This window comes from Neolamprologus brichardi, chromosome 5 (assembly GCF_056152115.1).
Source record: "Neolamprologus brichardi isolate AB-2024 chromosome 5, ASM5615211v1, whole genome shotgun sequence".
Lineage (NCBI taxonomy): Eukaryota > Metazoa > Chordata > Actinopteri > Cichliformes > Cichlidae > Neolamprologus > Neolamprologus brichardi.
Window position 1 is genome coordinate 26,363,133 of NC_142108.1, and position 15,129 is coordinate 26,378,261.

Here is a 15,129-nt window from a genome sequence, read left to right on the forward strand (position 1 = left end):
TTGTTGTCAGTCTGACTTATCTTCTGTGTGCCACTCATGAAACATTCAGCTGTAGCTCACATTTCTTTCCCCATCACCTCTCCTCTTCCTCCCTTCTCTCGCCTCTCTCCCTTTTTCCTCCACCTCTGGTTATCTGCCGATTGTTTTCCCAGTGCTGAGACCGGCCTACTGAATGTTTCATGAGGTCTTAAAAAAAAAAAAAGGGGGGGGGGGGAGGGGGGGGGGTTGCTCTCACAATCTGACGCACACTCATTAAATATAAGGATGAGTTCACATGGGAGCTGGTACAACAAGAACTTGTTAGCCCAAACATGCAGCTCTTGCGGAAGCACTCTAAAGTTTAATGGGACGCCGTCAACAGTCGATTCAGTGCAGGTTAAGATTGAAATCTGGGTAAGAACAAAAGAAAAGTGCGACAGGTTTAGGAGACGGAATTTGTCGCTAAAATGCTGTAGGCCTTGGATCGGATTGAAAAATTGCCACAGAAATATATTTTTTTAATATATTTAGTTAGAATATATGACAGTAAATCATAAATTTTTTACCCATCTGGACTCATGTAAAGTAGCTAAGTGCAGACACTGCAAGGAAGAAACAGAGTGACTCAAAGTGGCCATCAAACCTGTCTCTAAGCAATTATGTCATGACCCAAAAATGCTGGGCACTAGCAGCACTTAACCTAAAGTCTGCTAGAGTCTGGGTCCTTCGAGACCAAGCGGCTATATCATCAGAACTCTCCTTGTTAAATTTTTCTTTGGTTTCAACAATGCCAGGCTCGTCTACGTCTTAAATTATAAAGAATAATCAGACCACTCCAGCTCTCAGAGGGGTGCCTTTGCTAATAAATGAGTACACTCTCTCTTTGTCTTGCAGAACAGAGTCAGTGGCAGAGAAGATGCTGACAAACTGGTTTGCTTTCTTGCTCCACAAATTTCTCAAGGTAAAACGAAATCCTTCTCACATCTCACTGCTAAGATGGTGAGAGCTACTATGGCTTCGCTTAAAGTTATTTGCATTGATTCTGAAATAGACTGCTGTGCATGTTTTTGTTGCGGCTGTGATTTTAAATGCCTAATATCGATGTGTTCTAACAACACCCTGGAAGGATAATGGTTACCTGCGAGGTCAAACATGTCTCCAGCTTTGTATAAAAGCTCAATTTTATTATGTTTGATGTGTCATGCTCCAGTTACTCAGTCTCATCACCTCTGCTGATGAATACTGATTTCCATCCTTCCCTTCACTACTTTTTTTTTATGTCTTCTTTTCCTTTCTCCCACCTTTCAACCTAATCCCCGGGTTCTTTTCCAAAACAAAGGAGTGTGCTGGCGAGCCTCTCTTCATGCTGTTCTGTGCCATCAAACAGCAAATGGAGAAAGGACCCATAGACTCCATCACAGGAGAGGCACGCTATTCCCTGAGTGAAGACAAACTCATCCGCCAGCAGATTGAATACAAGACACTGGTGAGTCACAAAGACATGGATAGAGAGAGAGAGAAAAAAACTCTCTACCTTTTGTCTGCTTTAATTTTTGCACATCTCTTGGCAAAGTGCCTTGACAAATCCCCAGAAATGTTGAATATGCCAAGGCTGTGGTTATAATTTGATGATTGCTTTGAATGTTTGCATACCTTTGATAAAAGGAAATAAACATTCTTGCATAGCCAGATGCCCATTTCGTTAAGCTTAAAATTCGACAAAACATTTTCGAAATTCCATTTTTAAAGAGGTTCACACACTTGCCTCAAAACCTCGTACAACAAATATCCTTTTTAATCAAATACTGTTTCCACTGGACATCGTTCACCCAAATTAGTGAAAAGAAAAGTATTATATTAGCTACCTTTACAATTACAAATATTAGACTGAGTCTATATAAGCTCAACCGTCATGTGCTAAACCAGTACACTCACGAGGTAAGACTACCTGGTTAATGCAACATGTCTCTTTCTTTTACATTTCTTTTGAAATGAAGCCAGCTGGGTTCCTCCAGCGCCCCATCAGAATAGGTTCCCCATCAGGCTTTAGCTGCATGGCAGAGCCAGCCAGCGACAGGATGACACCTCTCTGATCGCCATGTCGGAGATTCTGAGAGGCTGTGTCTCATTACTTGTTTAATGCCCCTGCCAGAGCTGCACAAGCACATCCTGGAGGTGTGAAATTACATTTCTGGCCAAGATGCTCTCCACCAGGACAGTTTGGTGAAGAGCAGGTAATGAAAGGACTTCCGTATCAATCAACACATTTCTCTCTGCCTCCTTCCTTTTCTTTCCCCTTCTCTCTATCCTGGATCTCCAGACGCTGAGCTGTGTGAACCCCGACAATGAGAACAGCCCAGAAATCCCTGTCAAGGTGCTCAACTGTGACACCATTACCCAGGTAAAGGAGAAGATCCTGGATGCAGTGTACAAGAACATGCCGTACTCACAGCGGCCACGGGCTACAGACATGGATCTAGGTGAGGCTGCACAGAGTGCAATCCCATTGTGAAGGAATCATTTCAGTACAGTAACTGTGTTATATATTTTGAGGCAAAACTAAGATTGCACTATTTCTGTGGCACATCACATGTGGAATAATGACAGCTGGGGAAAACAGAGCAGAAATCGAGCGTGCCAAATGACAATATACCAAATACCAAATATGACATCTAGAAAGGGCTCCACATCAGTTTCGTCAAGACTCCCCCCCACCCCCCCTTACCTGTTTACAGCCCTAATCAGAACAACACTCTAACACTGACATTAAACCGTTCTGACAGTGCACCTACACCTAGGCTTACGCCCACAACATGTCATCCAATACCGAATGACTCGGCACAAATCCAACTGACATGCACCTTCAAAGGCAGTAAATAAGATAACTTGTAGGTAGTGGCTGATCGTGCTTTGGGCTTGTAGTGTTATACCCTAAGGGGCTTTTCCAGGCTAGGGATTTGGAGAGGATCAGTTTCTCTTTGTTGCTTTGGGCAGCTTAAAGCTCTGTGAAGACACTGTCATTTTTATTTTGTTCACAGAATCACAATCACTTTAATTGTCAAGTAGAAATGCACAGGAAGCTGTCTTGGTGACACTTTGGTTGCTACACTTGACAACTCGCAGAGTTTCAAAGAATAAAATATAGTGCAAAAGGATAACATGACCTCAACTGCAGCGCCAAGGGGCAGACAAATGATCGACATTTGACAATATGTAACTGTCAAAAACTTGGGATACCAACATTCATCAAAATGCCATATGTCACACATTTATTATTGATTGTATTTTCCTACAGAGTGGCGGCAGGGCAGAACAGCTCGTGTGGTTCTGCAGGATGAGGACATCACAACAAAGATAGAGAGCGACTGGAAGAGACTCAACACCCTCATGCACTACCAGGTCTGTTAATAACAATCATACCACGACTATAAGTAAAAACTGATTTTGGAGTTTATGAATAATTCAGTTATTTGTGCCCATTACAGTGTCTTATGATCAAGGTGATATGCTAAAACTTGCTTGTTTCTCCGACCAACGGTAGAGTAGATAAAACGAATTCCATTAGGTAACCCACATCTGAAATGAATGATTTATTACAACAGCAGAATATAGTTAGACTTTGGCGTTCAGACTCCACTCTCCAAATTTAAGTGATGTGTAAATATATGGATTGGTAAAGGGGAAGAGGGTCAGCAATTTAGCACAGAGATAGATGGGGATTTTTGCAGCTTAAGCAGACCACCAAACTGGGAGGCAGCTTGGTTTTATAAAACAAGAAGAGTGAGGCATGTGTATTTCCTAGTGTTCCCCAAAGCATACAAGCCTGAGACAGGGAGAGAAGCAGTAAGAAAACATAAAAAAACATCAATGAATATCATGTCAACATATATTACAATGATTTGGGCAAATGCTGCATGAATAGAAGGATGTGAGGTGGAGGTGGGTTGTAAAGCAGCTTACAGAAGGATAGCAACAAAAAAACCCTACCCTATAAAATAATGGATGAGTAGCCGGGTATCATTCGAGCAATCAGCTGGTGTCGGCTGTCACTGAGATCAACTGTTATCAGCTTATTTGCTGGGATGTTGGGGTTGGAGATTGACTTTGTATCCAGCCTGAACCAATACTAAGTGCAATAAAAGCAAAAGCAAAAAAAAAAAAACCTCACATGTGAAAAATGAGACAGCGGAAATGTTTGACATTTTAGTGACTCAAACATTTTTAAAATTAACGTCTGTCGACCGACGCTTTACTTCAGCTCTAATTACCGAAAAAACGATTGCAATTTTATACCTGGAAAGTCTGAATTTTTCAGACGGATTACTCAGTTGCTCACTAGATATTGTTGATGAAGGGCAAAGCATTACTCATTTACATTCATCTCACTCACCTCATCTCTGCCTACATTTTTTTTCCCAAACTCATGGTCACAAACACACTTAGTCAACCAAACATGCACTTGTGTGCCCGTCTCTTTACAACACTTTTTTTTCCTTCCCAGCTCATAAATGCGACTACACGGGTCACTAGCCTCAGATGAGTCATCCTGTTCCTTTGTCAGTCAAATGTTAATCTACACTGTCAGCTTTGGGCCAACTGTACCATGCACAGAGAAAACATGCTTTTCTAAAAACACAGAGACCAGTAAAGACAAAGAAAAGCCACATTTTCTGCACTAAAAGTATGTTTTGAGAGGAGAGAATGCATTCCGTCTTATCTCTAGAGGAGATAAACAATTTAGCTCTTTCATTTTTAATCTTTCTACCAGCTAGGAAATGTATGTTTTGTCGCTAAGCTGAATTTGGTATTCGCTATAATGCAGCTTTTGCAGAATAGTGCAAAGCTAAGTCTGAATGTGGAATTTCTCTCATACTGCGGATGACCGGTCTTCATCTGCAGAGCAGAGCTACAATATTCAGCATTTCCCCAGTGCTGTTCCACAGACAGGATCTAGGACCGACACTAGCAAAAAGTGCCTGTATTGTTATGTGAAAACATTTAGCAGTCTATTGCATAAATATTTCACTTTACTTACATGCTGCAAAAGATTAAGCTAAGTTACCATGAGCATCACTGGAGGGCAATGTTGAGTTAAGTATTGACTTGAGAGTTTAGAAAAAACCTTTCATGCATTTAGTTATGATCATCACCTACTTAAATAAGAAAGGACTTCTTTCCAGCGATAACCTGAACTCAACTACAAATACAGAAAGGGCTGCAAATACTACACCTCCAAATATCCATCCATCCATTCGCTTCCGCTTATCCTTTTCAGGGTCGCGGGGGTCGCTGGAGCCTATCCCAGCTGTCGAGAGGCGGGGTACACCCTGGACAGGTCGCCAGTCTGTCGCAGGGCCAACACACAGGGACAGACAACCATTCGCACTCACATTCATTCGCACATTCACACCTAGTGACAATTTGGATTATCCAATTAAGCTGCATGTCTTTGGACGGTGGGAGGAAGCCGGAGTGCCCGGAGGGAACCCACGCAAACACGGGGAGAACATGCAAACTCCACACAGAAAGACCCCGGCCTGATGTTGGAAGTGAACTCAGGACCTTCTTGCTGTGCGGCAACAGTGCTAACCACCGTGCCACCGTGCTGCCCACCTCCAAATATATAATATAGAAAGGCACTGTGTGTAGCAACGGTAAAAGTGTTTCCTGGGGCTGCAGAAATATCATGGTCGCGGCTGGAATTACTTTGGTTTACAACACAACCAATCCACGTCTTTGCTGAATCCATCACTTTTTTAGTTTGGTCATTGTTTGGGCTACTTGCAGAGTATTTCTTTATTTGGTTGTTTGTAGCATCTGCAGTGTGTTGAGTTCTCCTGCCATTTATATTTGGTACAGTAATATAAAGCTGTTCCAGTCGATGCTGTGCTGCCTCTTATTTTCATCTCTCTGATGATAGTGGATTTTTACAGGAGACTGCAGTTGAACTAAAAGCCTGTCTTTATAAGTTTACAAAGCCCACAGAGGACATTCAAAACCTTTCCGTCATAATTGTGAGAATCCTTGGCTCTTGGTTTGAAGCTCGAAAAATATTTGGAATTCCTGCCATGATTACTTTTGACCAGCAGCTGCTAGCAAAAAATTCACAAGGCTCTACCTTTGTTTTTCAGGTATCTGATCGCTGTGTGGTGGCCTTGGTGCCCAAACAGATGTCCTCTTTCAACATTCCTTCTTCAGCCAGCTTCCCACGCAGTATCAGCAGATATGGTTAGTACTGTTAAGGAAGTTCAAATACTTAATATTCATCCACCTCACAGTAGTGATGCACCATCTGTTTCTGTCACTTATCAATCTGCTGTAAAGCACATTAGTTGACACTGTTAGAAGGAATGTTAAATAAAGGAAGTATGATAGTCTAGAAAAAATATTCAAGAAATATTCTGCATTTACAAAAGCAAATCAAGTATGTTGTTTATTAGGTTTTATATATAAGCTGAGATGGAACTGCGTTTTCACTTTACGTTTCTATAGTAGGTATAACACAAGCTGACCTGATCTTAACTTCAATAAAATCATGCACTTTACATAAATGTTTGTCGTTGGGTTTAATATATTCCTTTTAAAAACACAAGAACTTCAAGCGATGCCACGCTGTAAGTCGAAAAGCTGAAAACACAAAACACAAAAGCGAGAACCATAGAAACCATCTCTTTAATGAATGAGTGTATGTCTGCATCATTGCTATGACGACCGATGAAATAATGACAGCACCTGATTATACAGTCAAAACACACACAGCCCACCTGCTCACTTCCAGATTACAACGAAGACTGTCAACCACTTATTTAGACCTGAGAAACCAATGTGACGTTCTCTTTGTTTGCGCTCCAGTCTAATAGAGTGATTATCAGATATATAATGTACATTTACAAACTGAAATATTTTAGAAATTGTGCATTTTTCTTTATCATCTACTCTTTAACCATCTAGGTGTGGATGTATCGTTCCGTTCCACCCCCACCAGCCCTGACAGCCCCCACTCCCGTGTGCCTATGCTGACCCCCGACCTGGAGAGTGGTGTCAAAGTTTGGCACTTAGTCAAGAACCATGACCACGGGGACCAGAAAGAGGGCGAGCGAGGCAGCAAGATGGTGTCTGAGATTTACCTGACACGGCTACTAGCAACAAAGGTACCATATAACACATGCTGCAAACTGTGGTAACGGTAAATAGAAAAAAACAAACAGGGAGAAAACATTTGTACTCGGAGGCCTTTATTTGGTGATTTTGAAGTTTACATGACCACTCAAAGTCCTTTGCACCACAGGAAAAGTGACACATCCATTCCTAGAGAAATTAACTAATTAACTTAATGGAGATGTCTGTGGGAGGAAACATCAACATTTGTAGGCAAAGGAGCTTGCAAAGAAAAGCGTCTGGACTTCTTTAAGTTGCTTGAAGACGTTTCATCCGAGAAGCTTCTTGAAGAGCTTCTCGGATGAGAGGTGAAAAAGAAGTTAAGTTGCTTGTCATTGCTTCTCGGATGAGATGTTTCACCTCTCATCCGAGAAGCTCTTCACGAAGCTTCTCGGATGAAACGTCTTCAAGCAACTTAAAGAAGTCCAGACGCTTTTCTTTGCAAGCTCCTTTGACTATGATGACCTGGATGACTGAGATCCTTCACAGACATCAACATTTGTAAAAACAACAAACAAAATATTCACAAAAAACAAAAAAGAAAATGTGTCCTATGATTTGGCATGGCACTTAGAGCAAATCTCCATTCTGTGACTTTTCAGGGAACGCTGCAGAAGTTTGTGGACGATTTATTTGAGACCCTGTTCAGCACTGTGTGTCGAGGCACTGCTCTGCCTCTCGCAATTAAATACATGTTTGACTTCCTGGATGAGCAGGCTGACAGACATGGCATCCATGACATGGACGTCCGCCACACATGGAAGAGCAACTGGTGAGAAAGATTTTTGATTTCTCATAGTGCTGTTGTCTACTTATAGCCTAAGAAAAGAAACTTTTCAGCAGCACTTTTAGCTTGTTACAGAAATAGCTTTCTGTAACAATCATAATATATTTTCATGTTCTAGCCACAGTCTTACACAACTGTTAAGATTATCTAATCAAACTTAACCTAAAAGTTAAAGTTAAAACTGACTTCCTTCAGACTTTTTAGAATAGTATAGTATTGTTTTGATTGTATAGTAAAATGTAGAGTTGCTAAATTTTGTAGGTCATCTGGTTTTATCTTGTATGGGTCTATGGCTCTCAAGGAAGCAACTACTATTTCTGGGAACAATCTGTAATTCCAAATTATCTTTCAGTAGTCTTCTAATCTCCATGTTTTGAAAAGAAAAAGTCACTAAAAGGATGATTAAAAGGACATTTCATGATTTCCTTTTGCAGACTAGCCTTGCACAGCCTAAAATATTATTTTTTTTTACGTTTTACGTTTCTGTATAGCCGCTATTCTCAATAGCCGCTCTCGTTCACTTTCCTCCATTAATTTGACAGCATCTGAATGGGGCGGCTTCAACGCTAAATTAGTACCCAGGTCACTTTTCAGTAAAAGCTGTGATGACAGGCTTTCTAGGTGTGAGCTAGTAATATTTACTCTTAATCACTTTTAACAGAAGACCAGTCTGAATGCATGCAGTCACATTAATGGATAAGCACACGGAGCTTTAAGAAGTACTTGCTTTTTCTCCATTCTCTGTGGCTACCATTGGCATGTCTGAATGAAGCCATTAGGAACGTAAAAGTGACATACTTCTGGATGACAAAATGCAGTCACTTTAACAAATTAATGAAGCCAGCAGTGTTATCAGTCTTCTCTGAAAAGTGCTCATTTGCTTCTCCCTTTTCCCCCCCCCACCAGCCTTCCCCTCCGCTTCTGGGTAAACGTGATCAAGAATCCCCAGTTTGTGTTTGACATCCATAAAAGTAGCATCACAGATGCCTGTTTGTCTGTGGTGGCCCAAACCTTCATGGACTCTTGCTCAACATCCGAACATCGTCTGGGAAAAGACTCTCCCTCCACCAAACTACTCTATGCCAAGGACATACCACATTACAAAAGCTGAGTAGAAAGGTGTGTATGTGCAGGCTTTTTTATATAGATAATTATGTTTTGTATAGATAAGTATATTTATAGGCAGCTTTTAGGCCTAAATGCTTTTGTATAAAGTTATCCTTGCACTCGTCTTATTCTTATGAGATGCTGTCAGGTAAGATGATGTATATTATAAACTGGAATTTATCAGTGTGAATTTTAAAAAGTAAATAAGATATGGAAGAAACACCCTTTTACCATGTTAAGAATGTTGACATTGCATTCTTTGTCCACTTTTTGGCCACTCTAAAACTGTGATGTATTGGAATATTGGATTTTTAAATCATCAATATCTTTATCAGTATCCTGTATTGATCAGGCGCTAACTTGGGAGCATTGACAGACATCCAGCTACTCACCAGAACGTTGGTTGCCATCTGTTTCATCAGCAATACTATGTTTTGTCAGAACCACCACATTTATTCATTTACTCTCACATGCACAGAGCGCCTTTCATGACTCTGTAAGTTTTATCACACCACAGTTCCATATCTTTTACACCTTTGCCATATAAAGCAATAGTGTTGCAACCTTTGTTAATGCAACTCTAGGGACCCATTAGAAAGTCTAGCAAGATCTTCAATGGTGTCTTTACGAGCATGACAAAAAATACGTCTTTAAATGAAATAATTGTTCTTTAAGTAATAATAATAATGTCACTCATTCGTTAATTATCATATTAGTAAAAGATCAAGGTCAGGTCTTCATCATTCGCCGACATTTTTTAATTCAGGAATTGCAATAAAAATATGTAGAAACAATGAAATGAGTTGTGCACTGCATATAAAATTAAACGTCTTCGATGCATGCAGCAAGGCAGGGCATTCTTTATATAGACGTGCAATTGCTCAGAGTTATGAGTCCAGATGGGTTTTTGTTTTGAAACCTTTAATGATGAACATAATCTTCCTAAGGCTCTTGCTGAGGCTCAGTTTGTGTATCTGCATATGGAAATAAAAAGCGTGTTCGTTTATTTTTGAATACATTGTCTGCATTACTACATGACTAAACGCATGAGTAACGCTTTCCTTGTTTTCTATGCTGCAACACCTTTGATTTACAGGCTCCCGTGTCGAAGCATATTCTTTTCACAACAGACCGATTCCATGTGAGAAGAAAAGCTATGGTATGCATCACTGTGCCCTCCACACTGACAGTGCGTGCGTGTGTGCGTGTGTGTGTGTGTGTGTGTGTGTGCGTGCGTCTCCTCTCAGGTACTATGCTGACATCAACCGCCTGCCTGCCATCAGTGATCAGGATATGAATGCCTATCTGGCTGAACAGGCTCGCCTTCACTCCAGTGAGTTCAACGTGCTCAGTGCCCTCCATGAGATCTACGCATATGTCAGCAAATACAGCCAAGAGGTGAGGCCCAGTCTATACACTTTAAACCAGTAATGTGCACCACATGTTTTTGCAGTATTACCAATAGAAGTTATCAATTTTGGAAGTCAAAGCAGCCATAATTAATCAGTTAATTAGTTATAAGCCAACTCTCCAATTTTCTACAGTTTGGGACACTTTAACGTCTCTCCTGCCATTGTTTGATTTTAGGAATCTGACTTCTTTTAGCCAATACTTTCTTTTACTCTCATTTATTTTAGCAGCTAAAGGGGCAGATAATTCCCTCAAAAATGGAGACAAAAGTAGAGAAAATACTGGAGTTAAATTAGTCAGCTGGACACAAATACATCTCTTAATACACGCCAGTCTTGTTCTGTGAATGCTGGGTGTGCGGACAGGCAACTGTTTGCTAACAACTTACCAAAACACGGTTTTAATTTTGAGCCCTCGTAAAGGTCATGGTTGATTGCTGTAATCAAACGGGCCAAAAACAAAACAGACTGTGCCTAATTTAATGAATTCATTTTGTGATAATATGCTGGGTGATTTTCAATTAACCAATAAAATAATTACTGAGAATGCCGCTAACAATTTCCAGGAACACAAAGTGTGTGTCTTCAAATTGCTTCTGTTGTCAGCTAAATGTGCAAAACTAATTTATGCGACAAACTATATACACATAGTAAGGTAACAAGGATTGAGTGAAACTTATTAGCGTTGAGTCAGCGGTCAAACATAAGTAATGCATTCAGAACAAAGAAGGAAACAACACAATCATAAACAAAAATTAAATAAAATCCAAAACAAAATCTGACCCCATGACATAACGTGTATGTGCTAATTCACTACAGCTGACCGGTGACATGCTTTGTGTCCTTATGGCCTATATCTCTGTGTGTTTTAGATCATTGAGGCACTGGAGCAGGATGAACAGGCCCAAAAGCAGAAGCTGGCGTATAAAGTGGAGCAGATCATCTCAGCTTTGTCCACAGAGAGCTGAGAAACACACACGATCATAAATACTTCCATATACACACATAAACACATTCTGTATGCACACATGATACACAGACACTAAAATATACCATAACAGGGGAATTATAAACACATATGCCTCTCAGATGTGGAAATCAACCGACTTCTGGTATGCATGTGCGGATACATTCAATCACGCATACACACAAACTGTTGTGCACAGAGAGACTGCAGTTTTAATGGACCTACTGTATACAAACTGACAGTTACACGTGGATAAATACACGCGTACAAATGTACATACGCAAACCACAGCACACATCAAACAGCAGAACGTCCCAAAGCAAGACTTTTGAATCCAATGTCATTTTTCAGAAGAAATTCCAAAAGGCAAACATCCAACTTCTAAAACACTACTATAGAGGGAGAGAGAAGGAGGATTGAGGCCATCACGGCTGCTGAATTTTCCGCCAATTCTTGTCCGCTGGGTAATGGTTTGCCTTTGTAGTCGGTGGTTATACTAAGTGTGTGTGTGTGGCATGGCTCTGAAGAGAACACCACTTAATAAAGAATGACTCAACTTGAAAAGTCACTGGAGGAGCTCAAAGACAGGAGCCAATTTAATGGGACAAGACTCAAAGTTCTTTTTATATGTCAAACATGAAGGACACTTATTCGCACTACATATCACAAACTTGGAGTGACATCGCCATTTGTTGCCATTCGGAGCAGAGATGTGCAGCTTGCACCAAGTCTAGTTTTTAAAGGCTTAAGAGAGAGAACACTTAAGATTTCAGCAAAATTACTTTTTATTTTGCTGCTTGAGGATTTCCATCATATGTGACATCATAAAACATCTTTTTTTTTTTCATTTAATGATGATTGTCTGAACTACTGGGTTTTGAAAGCAGTATACAACAGATTTGTCGCTTATAGGTTTAGGGTCTGGCTGTTTAATAATCCAACACCAAGACATCATTACTTTCCAATTTGAAATATGTGTAGATATTTTCAGACCCAATCCCTGGCTCTTCGTGCCAAATATAATATATCTCATGTTTCATTCATATTAAACGCTCCTGTAGAAGCTATTAATAATACATGCCATTGTACGGAAAAGATCCCATTTGAGATAGGAAATTTTTTTTTTACAGTGATGATCAATAGACCAGTAATTCAGCCATTCAAAGATAAGTGGGGACCAAATTGAACTGCAGTAGAAAGCATGATTAATGATGCTATAAGCCTGAAAGTGGATCAGATTAGCCTAACCTGGCCAACAGCACCCACCCTTCCAGTCTCATCAGTCATTGTTTACATTTAGCGTGATACTTGAAATGCACTCGGTGTACAAGATACCAAGAACACCTGCAGCTCCTGTCAAGTAATCTGGTCAAACTAGATTAGATAAAGGCCTTGATGCTTTTTTGATTTACCAAATGAATCCACTTTGAGCATAATGTGGAAACTAAATGCAGGTTAAAAGCTGAAGTCTGATTTTTTTCACCTTCAAAACAGGCGATCTGGATCGGGATTCAGCTCAGTGTAAAGCAGGTGCTCTTATATTTCTTAAACAGAGTGGATATATGATTAACGGTATATGTGACTGGTCCAGCAGTGGGTTCTTGTAAAGTCTGTTTGTTGCTTCACAGCACTAGTGACGCTTTATATCCTTACTGTTTTCGTGCTTTAACGTAGAATTCACGTTTTATTCCAGTTTTATTTTGCATTCCAGTGTACACTTTACCCGATTGCTCGTTGTCCCCCCCTGCTCCTGTAGTTATAGTGCCATATCTAAACTTTAAAATAATTATCTAAACTTCAGCATAACTGTAAAAAAAAAAAAGAGAAAAAAAAAGAAAAAAATAATCTGAGACATCATGACTACTTCACAGTTTTAGTTCTGATTGGTTGTTTCACCAATTTACGATGAGGAAACAAATGCCTTTTTATGCTTGAGGCTTCTTATAAAGTCTCTGGAAGTATTACTGCTATCTTCTTAACATTTCAATACCAATGGAGTTCATTTATCCCCCACAAGACCTTGAATCATGTTATCTACAAGAACAAGATGAACTACGATAAATAATAAGTACATTTCCTGTTAAATGTTGAAATATGACAGAATTCATCAGTTTCATGTGTGGTTTGATGATGATAATTTATAAATGTGTTGTGCAATAAACTGTCAGATGTTTAAGCTGTAATGTTTTTTTAAACTATATATTACTGTATAAATACTGTACATAAAAAACACTCCTATTTTGCAAGCAAAAGATTCACTTTGTACTGTTGTTATACATTAAATGCGCAGCTAATGAAAATGATTTTTGCATTTTTGTCTAATTTGTGGTGATATTTCTTTTAAAATAATCAGGCTGAACATGATTATGCATTTTCTCTGTATTAAAAGGGTACTACATCCCAAGTCCTGGCTGTAATAGGTCAAATATTGTCTTTATTTAAGAACATTTAACTAAATTTCTTTGCCTTTCATCGTACTTCATTATACATAGTTTACAGTTCTGCATTTTTAACCACATGAAACATCAGAATCATCATAATATGACTTACTTAATTTGCACAGTGCTTTTTTTTTCTCTGACAAAATACTGCTGATGGTAGAGGTGAAGTCATTTTTAACCCAATCAAAACTCTGCCACACATAACTGGATAATCTATTTTTATGGTATTAGTGGACCATTAGCATTCCACTTTAATAATTAAACTTATTGACTTTTCACGGGAAGGCTTTGCAAGACGGTGATGTCACAGGGATAAACTCAAATCCCACGAGAACATACATCACTCATCCTTTTTAGTGTTTGACCCACAAGCAGATAATATTAGCCCTCCAGCAAAGTCTCAAAATATTTTTAAATAGGGTTTTTTAATACGTGTTTTACTAGATTTGCTTCTTAATGAAAGCCATTATTTAGTAAAAGAGTGCCTATTTCAACACTAGCACAATGTTATTATTTTAAATATCGTATTATTATAAGCCTATAACCATAATTACCAGATGGAAATTTTTAGTCATGCAATCAGAATACCATTTTAAAAAGATGCTTTTGTTGAATTTAAGTGCTCATGGTTGTGTTGCTTTACAGTGTTCCACAGGAAGAGGGTGTTGTATTTCCAGACCCAACAAAGGTAAAGCCTACTTCACAAATCAGCAAAGACCTGTAGAGTAATGGCCTCCAGCTGGGATATTTCCCTGGAACTAGAAAACAAATGTGTGGAGAATGATCAAGTAATGATAATGCTGTTCCTTCCCCTTTTTGAATTAATCAGGAAGCAATGCCGTTTCAGGGAGTCTGAACTATTGCCATGAGCCAAAAACAGCCAATCATCTCTCTATGAGCTCAAGACTTTAATGTAACTTTACTAAAAATGAAACTAATACAAAAGTGATGTAAACAAGCCCCTTTGAAATGCATAAAACACACCAAAAGTATGTAAAGTACAGTTTGTACTACCGTGATTGTGGTGATGTAGTACGGCATGTGACAAGCATATATGAAGTTTGTGAGTCTTTGCTACAAGCATTGTTCATGTTTAACCCGCAAAGCTCCGGACAAGCAGAAACCAGGTGTGGGGGGCTTGCAGTAATATCCAGACTCCACAACTCAAACCTGTCGGACTCATATCGGTTATGATCAGTGTATCAAAAGGGTCCTCTGTACACCTGCCAGGCTCTAACCCCTCATCTTGCCCTTTTTCACTCTTTACTTGTCAGAGTGCCG

The 15,129-nt window shown here is 39.6% G+C and overlaps 1 protein-coding gene across 1 annotated transcript in view; it reads left to right on the plus strand.

The window, feature by feature from the left end:
- The window catches only part of LOC102799650 (plexin-A2-like), an 83,026-nt gene extending 69,316 nt beyond the window's left edge, over nucleotides 1–13,710 (plus strand). Inside the window, exons 23-32 of the mRNA XM_006782885.2 lie at nucleotides 874–940; nucleotides 1,319–1,465; nucleotides 2,300–2,459; nucleotides 3,275–3,378; nucleotides 6,111–6,207; nucleotides 6,931–7,130; nucleotides 7,740–7,909; nucleotides 8,831–9,043; nucleotides 10,279–10,429; nucleotides 11,313–13,710. Of these exons, the coding sequence (XP_006782948.2) occupies nucleotides 874–940; nucleotides 1,319–1,465; nucleotides 2,300–2,459; nucleotides 3,275–3,378; nucleotides 6,111–6,207; nucleotides 6,931–7,130; nucleotides 7,740–7,909; nucleotides 8,831–9,035 (1,150 nt within the window). The 3' untranslated portion in view covers nucleotides 9,036–9,043; nucleotides 10,279–10,429; nucleotides 11,313–13,710. The remainder of the gene's footprint in view (nucleotides 1–873; nucleotides 941–1,318; nucleotides 1,466–2,299; nucleotides 2,460–3,274; nucleotides 3,379–6,110; nucleotides 6,208–6,930; nucleotides 7,131–7,739; nucleotides 7,910–8,830; nucleotides 9,044–10,278; nucleotides 10,430–11,312) is intronic.
- Nucleotides 13,711–15,129: the final 1,419 nt, after the last annotated feature.